This window comes from Lotus japonicus, chromosome 2 (genome assembly GCF_012489685.1).
Source record: "Lotus japonicus ecotype B-129 chromosome 2, LjGifu_v1.2".
NCBI classification, from domain to species: domain Eukaryota; kingdom Viridiplantae; phylum Streptophyta; class Magnoliopsida; order Fabales; family Fabaceae; genus Lotus; species Lotus japonicus.
In genome coordinates this window covers 75,973,747-75,989,770 of record NC_080042.1, presented here as the reverse complement: position 1 = coordinate 75,989,770, position 16,024 = coordinate 75,973,747, and the positions used below count along the sequence as shown (strand labels likewise).

Sequence of the window (16,024 nt, the reverse complement as noted above, 5' to 3'; positions counted from 1 at the left end):
AAAATGTTCATATTTTAATAAATCTTTCAATGTCACATGAATCTACTCATTGAATGCAAGAAATCCTCACTAGTTTCTAGTTAGGGGTGGGAATAGGCCAGGCCGTTCGTAGGGGCCTATGGCCTAGCCTACCACAGGCCCAGGCCAGGCCAGACCAAATTGGTAAATAGCCAAGGCTTAGGCTTTTTGAAAAGCCTATTTAGTTAAAAAGGCCAGGCTCAGGCCATTCAACAAGCCTTGTAAGCCTTACAGGCTAGCCTATTTAAGTAAATATGATTAGTATTTTTTGGTAAATTGTAAATATGATAAGTATAAATATATTTTACCCTTGATGATGTCTATATATTAAAAATTTATAATAATATCTTGATATTATATACTTATTGAGATTTTAGTATATTTAAGCAAATTGACTTATATAACGATTCAAAGTTATAAGTCTTTTTAAAAATAAATATATGACGTATTTAAATATCTTAATATGGCGTGTGATTTTAAATTGGCTCTTCAACTCTAAGAAACCAACATAATCTCGTTTAGTTTCATCACGACCTATTAGCTGATAATATTATAAGTCTGATTGTTGAAAATATTATTTTAGTATAATTTAACCTGTTAGCTTATAAGTTTGATAACTTCTTTACAGATAAATTTATTAACAAACGTAAAACTCTTGTTGTGAAACGGGTCTTTAAACAGGCTACCAGGCCAAGCCAGGCTTTCGGAAGGCCCAGGCCAGGCTCGAAAAAAAGCCTTTGATAGGCCATAGGCCAGGCTCAGGCCTTAAGATTTTTAAACAGGCTAAGCCTATTTAAGTAAAGCCTACCTAGGCCTAGCCTATTCCCACCCCTATTTCTAGTACTCTCGATTCCTCAATACAACAAATGATTGTAAAAGTCCCCTGTATTATCTAGAAACGTTTTTACAAGAATATCTCGAAAATTTACGCACCTTAAAAACAAAAATATCTCAAATTAACGGGCAACCCAATACATTGGATACAAATTTGGATTCAAAGTGATTTCATTTGAGAAAATATTTTCTATAATTTGTTGAAAATATTTTTTATTTCCAAATTTAGGAAGTTTGATTTTTTTTATTATATTTCCATAGTTATTATCCCTACCACCTCTTGTACACCACCCCTGCCTCTACCACCGCTACCATCACATTTGTCACTATTACTACCACCAACCTCTACCATCATCGTTTTTCATCTCACTGGTTAGTGGTGGCAATAGCGATGATAACAACAACGGTGATAGTGATGGTGGCAGTGGTACTTAGTCGTTTTCATATCCATTGACAACTTTCTTCATCATCTTTTGTTATGATGATATAATTTTTTTTCTAAATATAAATTTCACTTTATTTATATTTTCTTTAAAAATAAAAACAGAAAATCAGCCAACTAAACACCCCTAACTATTCCATTTCCATCACCTATCATCATCCACTTGACAATGTGTAAAATTGTTAATAGTACTTATAATAATCCAAAACTCATTGAAAGTGCTAGACTCACCCCCCAAAAGTGGGACATCAAATTGACTAATTAAGCCAATACAATATTAGAATACTCAAAATTAATAATTAATCCATATATTCATTTTTGGTACACTTTTTCTTTTTCATTTTCCCCATCTCTCCATTCTTCTTCCAATGAGAGTTTCTTTCTTTCTCTCCATGTAGCATTTGCAGATTCCCTAGAATCCCCACATCCCAAAAAATAGCATTCCTCTCATTTCGGGAAAATGGGAAATAATCATAAATAAGCAATAAATATTCACAATAATTATCATATATATATATATATTTATTATTATTATTTTGTGTATATATTGCCAAACCGACCTGAAAATCATGGCTTCTCTTCTTCTTCTTCTCTCTGGGGTTGTTGTTGTTGTTGTTGCTTTCTGCTGCTGAACTCACTCTAACTCTTCGTTGAGGGAGCGTCGCCGAGTGCTCTGATCATCACATTGGATCAATTTTGATTCTGGGTATTCTTCTTTTTTGCTGTTAATGTTGTAGTTTGGAACTTTTCATTGTTTTTTGGATCCAGAATGGTTGCTTGAACCCAGTTGTTGATGCCCTTTTGTGGGTCTTGCTTTGTTTGGACATATCATCTTCTCTTGGTTTCTGTTTTTATTTAATTTAAACTTCTCTCTCTTATTTATTTAATTATTATGGTGATCCTCTTAAAAAGTTGTTACTTCAGGGTTTATTTTATTTTTTATTAGAAGATGATGTTGGAGTTATCATAATCTGATGGTGATAGATAGTAGAAAACTATCTGCTTATAGTCACAGAAAAATCATGTACCTGTGTTTCTTTAGTAACTTCTCAACATGTTGTTTGAGGTTTACTATTTGGGTCAATTGGACCTACCATTAAACATAACATGTATAGCGGACGCAGTCGCGTCACAGTTATGTTGCAGTCTTTCGCATTGTGGAAAATTGTGACCTAATGTGGCTGTCGCGGCTGAAATCACGGTCTTGTTGCGGTTTTGGAAACCTCCCAAAACCTTGACGTCGCGGCCAAAATCACGATCGCTGACCTTGATTTCATGTTTAGCTGTACCTGTGATGTTAGCAATCTCGCAAGGGCTTCTGTATTAGTGCTCTTCATTCCAAGTTTTACATGTGCAGTTTCTTTCATTGTTCAGGTTCTGGTTAGAGTATGACTAGTATAGAGGTAGTAGATAATGAACTAAAACTATATTTCTATCTCTTTACAGTAGGATGGGTTAAATGAGAACTACAGGCGCCGTGCGCAAAATTATGGGATTACTTAGAGGATAGTAAGAATTCTAATAGTATGTTTGGAAACGTATTGGTTGTAGATTCCTAGGCTCGTTTCATTCAAAGCTATAAGTAGTAGCATTAGTTTTTACGCGTGCCTGAGCCATGTCAATGCAGTTCCAAACATACTGTGAGGCTACTTTCTTGATTTAGGTTGTTAGAATTAACATTGTGATTAACAAGCTAAATTCCTACCTTGTATATTGGTGTACATATCTGTGGCACAAACATGGATGATCTGCCATTTTATATAGTATTGTTTAACAATTTTTTTTTTTTACTTATAAAAGGAAATCAGGAGTTCTTCAATGGCTAAAGATGCTTCTGGTTCTGATTCCCATCACACGCGTTTAGGTCTTTTGAAAGATCAAGTTCATTTGGTTAAAAGGAAAGACTCTGATCGCTATGAGATTGCTCCAATCCAGGATCAACTTTCATTTGAGAAGGGATTTTTTATAGTAATTCGTGCATGCCAATTGTTATCCCAAAAGAATGATGGAATAATATTGGTAGGGGTGGCTGGTCCTTCAGGAGCGGGGAAGACTATTTTTACTGAAAAGATACTCAACTTCATGCCCAGCATCGCTGTCATTTCAATGGACAATTACAATGATGCTAGTCGAATTATTGATGGAAACTTCGATGGTAATAAATCATGATCTGGTCTTTTCTTATGTGATACTTTTATCATTCTTGCTTTCGTGCATTATCAAGATGCAGGCTGCATAACATGATTACACACAATCCTTCTGAGGGAAGGAATGTCATGCTTCTTATCTCTTGTTACTTCTCCCATATATTAGTCTTCGTTGTAGGATAACTTTTTTTATTCTCTTCTTAATAATAGTAAAAAGGAATCTATTATTTTTTACACTCAGCTGTACGGTGAATAAAACCAATAGTACCTAGTAAACCAAATCACACAATTTTTTGTCCTACCTATGTATTTAAGGTCAAGTGTCTGGTCTGAGTAGTCATAACTAAGAACTCAGATGTTAAATCCACTTGTAGAATGCTTTGGCTGCCTATAGATTCTATAGAAGAGATCCCTAGACTAAGTTGGTCTTAAGATTGTCAAGGATAAAGTGGAAAATATTCTTATTGAAGAAACAATGGGGAACTGAATAGCTGAAACCTAAATTGAAACAAACAAACAAATTTCCACGTGGGCAGAAAATGAAGTGACATTAAGATGGCATAATGCTAGTCCCACTATTCTTCCTTGAGCTCATTACCGAATATGAACTGACTATTTAATGCCTTAGTGAGGTATGAGTGTCTTGAAGTTCTTAAGGCTTTATTGACTTCCAAATCATTTATAAGCTGCAATTTCATCTAGGTCAGGACATGAGGTAGCATGTATGCATAAAAGTACATCTGAGGCACAGATACCTGATCCACTAAATTAAATATTTGGGATTTCATGTTCATGCGTTGGTCATTCTGACATTTAAACATAAGCTAGCAGCATGAAGTTAGGACCTTAATTTCTTGTCAACTCTGTTTTGAGTTTGCTCTTTTTGCAGATCCACGCTTAACAGACTATGACACATTGCTCCAGAATTTACATGATATAAAGGAAGGAAAGCCAACGCAGGTCCCGATATATGATTTCAAGTCCAGTTCACGTATAGGATACAGGTTAAGTTCTAAGTCATCTTGAGTATCTGGACAGTTTGACATATTTTCAGAGTGTAATGTCTCGAGGGAAAGGATTAGGGAACGCTATTTTTATGAAAATAAAGGTTAAAGAGAAAAAGATAAGGATATCTATGTATATTTTGGCAATCATGTATAGCTGCAGCTATATTTGAAGGGACGTTAGCCCCCAACTGTTGTTTAATATTGGCCATTAATTTTGGTCTGTTGTTATGATCTCCTGCTATTTTAATTTAAACCTGAAGTTATGCTTAGCTTAATTCAAAATTGATTTTAATTGATTAAGAAGACTCCATCCCTCCATTTTGGTTTGAATGCCTTAAATTTCATGTTAAAATCTACCGTGTACAGGACAGTAGAAGCCCCAAGTTCCCGTATTGTAATTATAGAGGGGATCTACGCTTTGAGTGAGAAGTTGCGAACTCTACTGGACCTTCGAGTTTCTGTTACAGGTGGAGTTCACCTTGACCTTGTAAAACGAGTTATACGTGACATACAACGTGCTAGCCAAGAACCTCAAGAAATTATTCATCAAATATCAGAAACGGTTTATACTTTTATGATTCCCTTCATTTTATACAGATGTGATAAAGTAACTTTGTTTGCAGTCCAGAGTGCTAAACTTCGAACTTCTGCAGGTTTATCCAATGTACAAGGCTTTTATTGAGCCAGATCTCCAGACAGCACACATAAAAATCATAAACAAATTCAATCCGTTTACTGGATTCCAAAGCCCTACTTACATATTAAAGGTTAGTTCCTAAATTAATCTTTTATAGAAAAAGAAAAAATATGATACTTATGTAGGTTCTGATGTTTATGTTGGTGATTTAGTACTGAAAATTACTAATCTGCTATATAATTTCTTCTAGTCAGGAAGGAATGTAACAGCGGATCAAGTAAAAGAAGCTCTCACTGAAGATTTTAAGGAAACAACGGAGCAAACTTATGACATATATCTTCTTCCGCCTGGTGAAGATCCAGAAGCTTGTCAATCATATTTACGGATGCGAAATAAAGATGGAAAATACAGTCTCATGTTTGAGGTTTGGTTCCTTGTTTATATCTTTTATGTAATTAATGTATGTCAAGTTGTTTTCAAGCACTACAAGCCCAACCTATTAAGACTAGTAACATTACGAGACTCCTTAAAACATGAATAATTTTAAAAAAATCAGGATGTTTAATAAATGCAGATGCTTAGCAAAACTGTCTTCTATCTATAGTTGACTGCAAGTAACTAGGTCTAGGATGGCTTTGTTATAGACAAGGCAAGTGAAATGGATCTGTGGAGCAGGATGGAACTATCTAATAAATCCGCTTGATGTATTAAACCTTTCTGGATCTAGAAGTACCGTTTTGAATTTTTTAGGGGATTTGATAATTTGATATTTGAAGTCCTTTGTGAGTGTTCAAAAGTTTGTTTGGCTGATGATAAAGAAGATATACGTGTGAGGAATGCCTGCATGATCAGGGCATTCAGTAATGTTGCATTCACCATAGTATGTATCATTGGACGAATAGACTTGAGCTTGCATTGTAAATTCAAATTTTGATTCCAATATTCACGATTGGAGTGTCATCTGGCATTTCAATTACAACTTCTATCTATGTTCCTTGGAATTGAAAAATCATGGTATTTCTCCACCTGAATCCTTAATGATTTAAAATTTACTTGAAAATTCAAATCATAACTTCAGATGATTCTTCATAGTCTCATGTAATGACATTATTCATGTAACATCAGCACAACTGAGACGATCAAATTATTGCAGGCCACTACTGTCATTAACATTGACCACCTGAAATATAATTATGAATTCAATTTTGGGTTCAACTTCAGTGGTTTTAGAGGTTTTTTGGATAGATTTATTGTGGCTTTCTTGTCTGTTGGTTACTCTTTGGAATTAGCTCTGCATATTTTTGGGTGATTGATTTTTTTTGTTTGATTAGGCTTGAAGTTTGTAGCAGAAATACTTTTGGTGACTTTTGATGGATGATTGGTTTTTCATTTTTGTAATTAAGAATTTAGGAGGCTAATAGTATCATGGCTATGACTTCCTCTTTGGTTCGTATGTTTCTTTCACACCAGGATAATAGATGTTAGATAGGCTTGGCATTCTTTTAAGATCTCATATTTTAGTATTTACATGTAAATTATTTGTATGATTCTCCGTTGTTGATACATGCGAATTAACAATTCACATGGTGTCAAGTAATTGATCTCACATATGTCAACCAATTGATGGCTTATAACTTTTCAGGAATGGGTGACAGATAGTCCATTTGTCATATCACCAAGAATTACTTTTGAGGTCAGTGTGCGCCTTCTTGGTGGTCTAATGGCCTTGGGATACACGATAGCAACAATCCTCAAGCGAAACAGTCATGTCTTTTCTGATGATAAGGTTTGTGTGAAGCTAGATTGGCTTGAGCAACTTAATCGGCATTATGTTCAGGTAATGCTTGAATTAGTACTGTCCTAGTGCTATTAAATGCTTTATTGGGATTAAAATTTGTTGAAATTCCTCCTGGTTTTTCAGATTTCTTGTTTAGATGTGTATTTCCTTTATCCTTCACGAGTTATGATTGAACAAATTGGATGGATTTATCGTAGAAATTATGGGAGTCGTGGAACCTTCACATTTCATTTTTGTATGTATCGGTCTAGTACTCGGTTAATTAATTTTATGCCACATTTTCTAGCAAAATTGTCAATTAAAGCAGGGCTGTTTGGTTTCGAACTTTTAACTTAAATCTCAATACATGTGAGTGAGTCTTAGAAAAAAGTATAGATATCAGACAATTTGTTTCTTCTGATTTTATTTACCATGATAGGGAAGATCTTCTATAGAAAATAAATCTGTCAGCTAAAAAATATAAATGTGATCTGTGACTTCACAGTTTTGTTCCCATGTTGCCTCCGATTGTTTATGATAAAAGGTTTTGTATATCAGCTGACACTGACAATTTAAACATTTTGTATTTTTTGAATCGTTTGGTTTTACATTTCTTTGATTTTTCAGTTATTAACATATTACGGGTTACTTCACAACAAACAGGTACAGGGAAGAGATCGCTTATCTGTACAAAACGTAGGACAGCTGCTAGGTCTTGAAGGTTCCTACATTCCTCGGACCTACATTGAGCAAATTCAACTTGAAAAGCTTGTGAATGAGGTTATGGTATGAAAGCTCACCATCTGCTAATATATAAACCTGTATCAGTATTCTCAGTCTGACTCTTTCACAGGCCCTACCAGATGATTTGAAAACAAAACTCAGCCTAGATGAGGAGTTGGTGTCAAGCCCCAAAGAAGCACTTTCTAGAGCCTCTGCTGATAGGGTTGCCATGAGGAACAAAAATCTGAGGAGGTAAAAAATTTCAATCTAAATTCATTAGGAAGAAACTACTAAAAACGACCTTGGTAAAAAAAAAGATTTTGATAGAATCCAATTGTGTCGGTAGATCCATGGAGCCAACCGTACATATAGGGGGAAGGATTGATTAACGTTATCATGGGAAAATGCCAAAATTAATTGGTGAAATATCATAGCCACCCTTAATTCAGTGGATCAATCAGCTGATTCAGCTCAGAGGAACCTGAATCAGTGAAATTGTTTGGTGCTATACTGAGAGAGAAAATCAAATGCTGTAATTATCGTAAATTTTTGTTACCAGGGTATTTTATTACATTATTGTTTGTGATTGAAAATTAATTCTTTTTTTTGGAAAGGAACTATTAACCTTAGCCTATATATATATACATATATATATATATATATATATTGTAACATTGTGCACAGTTTTGCATTATTTTCAAAAATAGTATTCACTTTTCCATTCCAAGTTCAACTTATTGTTTAGCCAACATGGGTGATTGTGGTGATTTCTTAACTAATTTTTAGTGAGTTATGGGTAGTTTCATCAGTTGACCAAGATTTGATGGCTCATGGCTCTAATGTAGTTGGATATTTATTGTAATTTTAATGTTGAAAGAGGTTTATGTAGATTTTGCTAATAGAGGGAACATGTATATTCTGATTCTAGGCAGGGTTAGAGTAATTTTCTCAATGAGATATTATTCTGTACTTCTTGGAAACTGCTTTCTAGTTACCTAATTGTGAGTGTATCTTCAATAGTGGAATGTCACAGTCATATACGAATCAAAGGGACAGAAATTTAGCCAAAGTTACTGGATATGGTACCAACAATCGAGGGTTTGGTGAAAGAAATTCAGATTCCTCCACAGCACAGGTAAATCAGGTAGTTTTAGACTTAGTCACTAGCAGTAGCTTATAATTCCTGTGAACATGTTGAACTTAAATTATCACGTCTCCATGGGCCCATTCCTCAATTACTTATCTTTTTTTTCCGTTGATTTGATATTTGGTAGGGAGCCATTAGTCAGCTTTCGGATCAGATTTCTGCCCTCAATGATAGAATGGATGAATTTACAAGTCGTGTTGAAGAGCTGAACTCCAAGTTAACAATCAAAAGTTCTCCGAGCCAACAAAATTTGTCCGTTCAAGCTGAGACATGCAATGGTTCAGCTCCCACATCTTACTTCATCACTAGTTTAGGCAACGGTTCCCTAACAGGATCGAAGATACCAAATTCTTCATCTTCATCACAATTAGCTAAAGAATCTCCGTTAATGGATGAGGTATCTTTTCCAAGTCTAATATCATATCTCACTTTCAGAGCTTGTTATTCTACAGTCTTTAAGTTGTTTCTTTAAGAGCTGCATTTTCCTGGGAGGGAAATGTTAGATGGTTTCCATTAACCGACAAGTCTAATTTGTCTTAACTAGTTACATTGGTAACTTGATTGTTCGTTAGGAACATATGATAAATTAACAGGAGAGTAAGTATAAATGGAAATGTGTTGACTTTTAATTTGAAATCCTTAAAAGGAGCAAGGTAGGTATTGAAATTCATGATTTCACTAAAAAAATTATGAGTATTTTGTAGACAATTCTTGGATTTGGTTGAATTATGGTATGTTACGCATCATTGTTTTGCATGAGGTTTAATTCGTGTTGTTACTGGTCTATCTCTAGGGCATTGATCTGACGTGAGGTACAGTAGTTATACTATCAGAGTTTATAAGTGCATGTGTAGAACTATATTAGTATATTAGCAAGTTGAGAAATGGAGGAGCAACCATTAAATGTTCACGGTCACCTTGTAAAATAGAGGTTAATTTTCATGCACCATGTGAAAATCCTTTTGCCTGACATCGAACCTTTCCATGCTGATGTTATGTGATTTTTTAATTTGATTAAATTTAAAATTTATTTCTGACATGATAAACAACTATAGGATGTTAGTGTAAACAAGTTTTACACTGAGCTTGTTTCCAAAACTGGTTTCATGTTCGGATACAAATTTTATTCAACTCCCCAATTATTTTCTTGTTTCTGTTGAGTCGAGTTTGTTTGCTTTTACTGCTTTTAAGAAAAAAGAACTGGCTTGGCTTTTAATATAAGGCAGTGTTTTGTAAATGCATATAAACCAATCTTTTAAAAATCAATCTAGTCATTCATGGGCAGTTTCCTGGTTTGATTCTGGTTGAAGTGTTGACAATTTGATGATTATTAAATGTTCGTATTTATGATTACATGATAGTAAAACAGTTATTGTGCATGTTTTGATACACGACGGAAAACCACGGTAAAGCCAAAATCACTGGAGAAAGACAAAATCTAAGGATCTTGCTTCTGTCCACCATGATTTTGGCTCACCATGGTTTTTTACCATGTATACAAACATTCATATTAAATAATAACAGTTCATAATGAACCTCATGTGGACCTTTTCAACTTTGCAGTGAGTTTTTATTTGAGTAAAACTTCTTGGTTGAACTGAATATTAAAAAAATTGGTCTTCTGTACATGATGATATCAATGAAAAACCATCTTAATCACCATGGGATATGACTTTGGAATATGCTGAATGAGTTCTTAATGATTCGTTTGACTACAGATATCAGGTATTGCTCGTAGCCAGCGTCAGATGATGCACCAAATGGACAATCTCAATAATCTTCTGCGGGGGAACTTGGGGGAGACGTCACACCAAACAAGAACTAACCGGAAAAGCAAAGCTACAGATTCAAATTTCACCGGAACTCATGTTACGGTGGTGGTGGCAGCGGTTGGTTGTTTGGGGATCTTCTTGATGAGAGGTTTGTTGACAAGAAAGTGATTCATCTACATGCAAGTTATTTTTCTGCACCGTGACACCCTTCCTAGCAAGAAATGTGGTGAGGCATTGACAGTTGAAGACATTCTGGAGGCAGAGTTTTAGGATCATTTAAAGGTTAGTGAGACAGGGTGATGATGATGGCCACTTGAAATTTTGTAACTTGGTGGGTTTACTTTGTTATCACATTTTTATGGCATTTTCAACCTTCAATCCACAGTCTTTCTTTTAGAATCTTTATCAGGTGGTATACCATTAGCCTTTCTCACCTCAGTTTAAGTCTTCACATAATTTGGTCACACTGAATTGAGTTGAGTTTTGGGGCCAATTTTGCAACATATATGACAACTAATGAGAGGAAGAAAATGCGGCAATTATAGGACTATGTAAGGGTTTACCTGCAACATTTTACTAATGAAACAAATCATTCTGCTACTCGGTGAATATCTGGCTATTGTCCTATTACTGAGTTCCTTCTTCATTTTCCCATGTCTCTTCAGCTAGTAGCTAGCATTATTTGTACCATGTGATGGTAATTATTTTGCTCTTTTTCTTAGTTGCGCTTGTTTTAGATCAAGAATTTGCTTGAAACTTGCTGAAGAAATATCAGCATAGGTCAAACTTATAAAATCAAGTTTTGGCAAGTTCTAAAAAATTTCAATTAAAAGGCTGGTCCCAAAAAAATTAAAATTTAATAAATGCACAATTGTTCAAGTCCTGAAAAAGTGCTAAAAACACTATATAAGCTCCAAAAAGTGATTCTAAAGTCTGCATCCAAACAGATAAGCCGAAAGGAAAGACACAGATGTCCTAGCACAACAAAGAATCAGAGACATCCATCAGCTTCCACCCTTCCTCTCCAAAGGGGATGGTGGTTTTCATTAATCATTAGAATTTCGATCCTTTTCTTAGAGGGTTTTTCCTTCTACTCCGTGAGAGCTTTCTATCACATCGGTTGGATTTTCTAAATTTTTGTGTTTTTTTTCTTATCATATTCTTCCTTCCATCAAGTGTCATCTCTACTACGACTATTGCTAAGTTTTTTTAAAACTAGTTAATTCAATTAAGAAGAAACATTCGGCATATGAGCCATTATATCGGATTGGACTAAGCTAAGTAAATCATGAGGAACCTCCTTAATCCAAACAACATCACCCAAACTAAAAGAGAGTTTAGCTAAAGCATCGACAATACTATTCCCGGTACGCCGCACAAATAAAAGGGAAAAAATATCAATGCTAGAAATCAAAATACGACAATCCAAAAGCAAGGAATCCAAAATTGAACAACCTCCTTTATGCTCCCAAGCATCAAATAAAGGTAGACAATCCGTCTCAAAAGTAACTCGGCGAAAACCAAGGTCCCGAGCCCGGCCAATGGTTAAGTTAATATATGAGCTTTGTCTTTCAAAAGCAAAAAAGTATATGAGATTTTAAAATAAAATGAGGATGTTTAGTTTGGTTTAGTTTGGTTTGAAGTTGATGCAAATGCATGCATGTAATTTAAAATATTTCAAGAATCCATGCTCAATAGAAATTCAAACACACAATACTACTAAGAACCGTAGTATAAACTATACATTAGTGAAAAACATTAATTACTTTTTTATGTTGAACTCTCACAATTTCGACTCGAGTGTGGTAAAAGTCAACTAGTTATGAATTATTTTAAATCTTTTCCTTATCATTGATTTTTTCTCTTTCAAGTCGTAATTTTCCCAAAATAATCATTTTAAAATTTTTGTATCAGAATTCATTTTATCCCAAATCTTATATCTGTATACTCTTAAAATCATTTATTTCTATTTATATTTTTATTTCACACTATAAATTTATTTTTCATTCAAAATTTATGTGGGATTATATGCAATTTTTTATTGATATATAAGTAAGTATAATGTTTTGTAGATTTTTCTTTTTCGGAGATTCCATTCCTCTTCTTATTAGCTTCTACTTTTCCACGTTTCTCTTGAAGCTTAGTTGCTTCATTCATTCACTTAGCTTCTTCACATTTTTCTGGAATCAGGGACTATCCCACCTATAAATCATTCAGTTAAGTGACGCACTTTTCCAGGTTCGTATTAATTGTGTTTCATTTACATTTCCCCCCACTTTGCATGCTACCTGTTTGATGAAATGCCACACCCAAAATTGTACTATCTTCCATTACCCAACTACACAAATGACAACATCATAACTCTTACTCAATTTTTGTTTCAGTAATTGTTCCCTGAGCTGCTGCTGCTACTCCAAGAAAGAAAAATTTATTGTTTCTGAAAGGATTGCCAGAAATCAAACATGGATGGTATGTAGTCTCTGAGACACTCATATTATTTTTTAGTTTATTTTTTGTGTTGAGATGTTTTGGTTCAGGCAAAATTGTAACTTGTATGTTTGGGCTTCAGTTGATTCGCAGCCGACGATGGAGGAGACGATTTTGGTTGGGGATGATCTAATGACGGGTCCTCCGTCGCCTGTAGTGCCCCCGGAAATAGCCTCCCATGTGCTCCATGGTGTTGATATGTGTGATGGAATTCTCAGGAACATGTTTTTGTGTAAGCCTTTTTTTCTCATTTCTTCGTTAATTTCTGTAGCTGTTTTTTGGTTATTTCCTTTGGTTGCATAAAATTAGAATCCATTAGATTAATTGAGAGTCTTCACTCAATTGACATAAATGGCAGGAGTGTTGTTTTGTCACTAGAATTGGTTTTCTTGCTAGGTTTGATCCTATTAAATGGCGTGCGTACTGATAAGAAAATCAATTTGCATTGAAGAAGAAATAAAAATGTAAGGAAATTAATATGCACAGAAAAGAAAATAAGAATGACGTACATGTGTCCACAGTTCAAAATAAGCCTTATGATTTGCCTTCATATATTGGATATAATAACCATGAATGGATTTAGTGGTTGCTTTGCTTTATTTTAGTAATAAGAATTAGGAACATCAGGTTGTATGACCAATGTGGAATTAAATTTGTGTGTGTGTGTGAGACAATAGAGAGAGAGAGAGGTTTTGTTAATCAATTTGTCCGACTAGAATCAAGAGGCTTTCTCATTCCACTGATAAATGCTGAAAGTTATATGACTTTTGTTGTTCTTTTGAAGGTTTTAACATCTGATGTCTGTTACAGCATTGTCTCATTTGAACACATTTTATAAGCTTTATTTAAATCTTGTAGGCTTGCAGATCAATGACATCGAACCATTCTGTCAAGATGAGATTGCTCTATATAAACAATGTGCTGAAAGAAGGGTGAGATCTTTGTTGTCATTTACGGATATTATTTTGTCTGTTCTTTCTTCCTGCTTCTTTTTTTACTCCTTCAACTTACATCTTACCTTCTTCAAGTGATCTTAAAACATGTTCAGAATTTACTCAATGTTAATATTTGACATAGAATTAACTTTTTTGGATCCACCATCACTCTTTCTGTTTTATTTTTTATTTTGACAAAATAAATCACTTGAAGGATAAGGAGATAAGGAAGCGGCTTCAAGATAGTGAATTGAAATTGGGTTCATCAATGCCTTTAGATCAAGCCAAGGAGAGGGCTGCTCAGCTTGAGGCAGAAGTTACAACATTAGAGAGGTATATCCAAGTAACCAAGTTGCTATGTGGTCTTTTGTAGGATCCTGAAGATGGTATTTTTCCTAACTTCAAACCAAAATTTCTGGAGAGCAGCTTCAGTGAAAATGGTTATTTTAATTTTTTGTTAATCATTCGACGCTCTCTTGTTTCGCTGTAAGTTGCAACATATTGCTCTTCCAAAAGTATAATTGAACTTATCCCCAATACTTGAGTTCATATTTCACCACTGATGCTAGGGAATAATCTTTGTTCTTATTATCAGCCGGTCAGACTACAAGTTTTATTATTGTTTCAAACAGGTCACCAATCTATGGACTTAACATTGTTGGGTTACACAATGAGATTGTGTAAAGTAGATTCTCTATCTATTCATGACTTGAACTTACAATCATAAGTGCACTTCTATATTTCTATTGGCTGACATTATCTTTCTTTGTGTCACTTCGGAATTTGCCCTAATTGTTTGATACATGGTTATGTGAATGTGAAAATGTGCTAATTAAAATTTCAATCTATGGATGTATTAAGTACCTTCATTTCTAATGTACAGGCGCCTGATTCTTGCTAGTGGACTTGAGGGCATGGAAGGTTTCCGCCAAAGGTGGAGTTTACATGGCCGCCTTACTGATTCCAAGTAAGGTTTAATCCATATGCTAGAAGCTCTTCATGTCCCTTAATATTAGTCCCTTTAAAATCCCATTGAAGCAATTAATATTGAATGGAAGGTTTCCGCCAAAAGTTGAAGCTGGTAGTTGTAGGCTTGTAGCTTCTAACTACACGAGGCTCGGGGTTTGCAATTGAGACTTTTTAAACACACATTTAATATCTTTCTACACATTTTTGCTATCATCCATGGCTATTGGCATATAGAATGATCTGGACCTTAACTTTGTATATGGAATTAATTGGTGATAGTGTGATTAGATGGGGTGTTGGTTCACTCCTTGACGGTAGTGTTAGCACTTAGCACCCGTTAATATCCTGAGTTTCAACAATTAAGTAGATTGTTTTATTTTCATTTGGTTAATTGCTGTTACTATATGAATCTCATTCCCTATTTCTATTTACTTGTGCGATTATGTTTTGCAATGTATGGATTTTATGCAGAAAAAGGTTGCAGTTTTTAAAGCAGGGCATAGAAGGCAGAAACTGAGAGCATTGCGGGATCAGCTACCAAAACTTGAACCTGCATCAGGGGTTGCACCATATTATCTTCCCCCTCCTGCCGTTCTATTAAAAAAACATAATTTCTGTTTCTTTTTTACCCTCATTTTGTGATGTATGTATTAGAGCATTGCTTGTAATGGGTTATAAACTGCACTTCCAGATAGAGGATCAAAGGTCAATGTTGGACAAGGCAGTCGTTGGGAAGGTTTTATTAAACTACCTTATGAAAATAAAAATGCATAATTGTTATGACTGCTAATTTTTTAAAAAAAGTAAAAAAAAAAAAAAGGAAATACTAAGTTATCATTTTCTTTCGAGTGCTTCATTAGGATTAAGTCCCTGAAAAAAAATTATTTGATATCTTACGCACTATTCACACTCACCAAAACTTCCTGCAAATGGTCTTTTACAAATTGTCATAGTGAAGTAGCTGGGCGGAGGGAGAGAAAGTAAGATGCACACAACACATAGATTTGATTATGCTGGTGACACTTTCCTTGCAGGAATGAAGTTTAAAAGCAATTTAGTTACTGGCTCATATAAGCCTTTTATATGAGACGTGGGATTCTTTGTTAAATGAGAAGATGCATATCAGAAA

General features: G+C 34.6%; 2 protein-coding genes across 3 annotated transcripts; both read left to right on the top strand.

Annotated features, from left to right (window-relative positions):
* The first annotated feature begins 1,629 nt into the window (after positions 1-1,629).
* LOC130739654 (inorganic pyrophosphatase TTM2) lies at positions 1,630-11,104 on the top strand. 2 transcript variants are annotated; one of them, XM_057592018.1, is made up of 12 exons: positions 1,630-2,000; positions 3,095-3,449; positions 4,331-4,445; positions 4,815-5,010; positions 5,102-5,215; positions 5,336-5,509; positions 6,728-6,922; positions 7,526-7,648; positions 7,716-7,837; positions 8,606-8,729; positions 8,860-9,129; positions 10,451-11,104. In XM_057592018.1, exons 2-12 carry the CDS (start codon positions 3,113-3,115, stop codon positions 10,670-10,672), a joined length of 1,992 nt encoding a protein of 663 aa, XP_057448001.1. In that variant the 5' UTR covers positions 1,630-2,000; positions 3,095-3,112; the 3' UTR covers positions 10,673-11,104. The 2 variants fall into 2 exon arrangements, with proteins under 2 accessions (XP_057448001.1, XP_057448002.1); XM_057592019.1 differs by having other exon boundaries at positions 1,632-2,000; positions 8,606-8,720.
* A 1,480-nt stretch (positions 11,105-12,584) lies between these two features.
* On the top strand, positions 12,585-15,685 carry LOC130739653 (uncharacterized). The gene is made up of 7 exons (XM_057592017.1): positions 12,585-12,742; positions 12,889-12,973; positions 13,074-13,223; positions 13,850-13,923; positions 14,141-14,259; positions 14,810-14,893; positions 15,367-15,685. The coding sequence occupies exons 2-7, from the start codon at positions 12,967-12,969 to the stop codon at positions 15,410-15,412; spliced, it is 480 nt and encodes a 159-aa protein (XP_057448000.1). The 5' UTR covers positions 12,585-12,742; positions 12,889-12,966; the 3' UTR covers positions 15,413-15,685.
* The last annotated feature ends 339 nt before the right edge of the window (positions 15,686-16,024 follow it).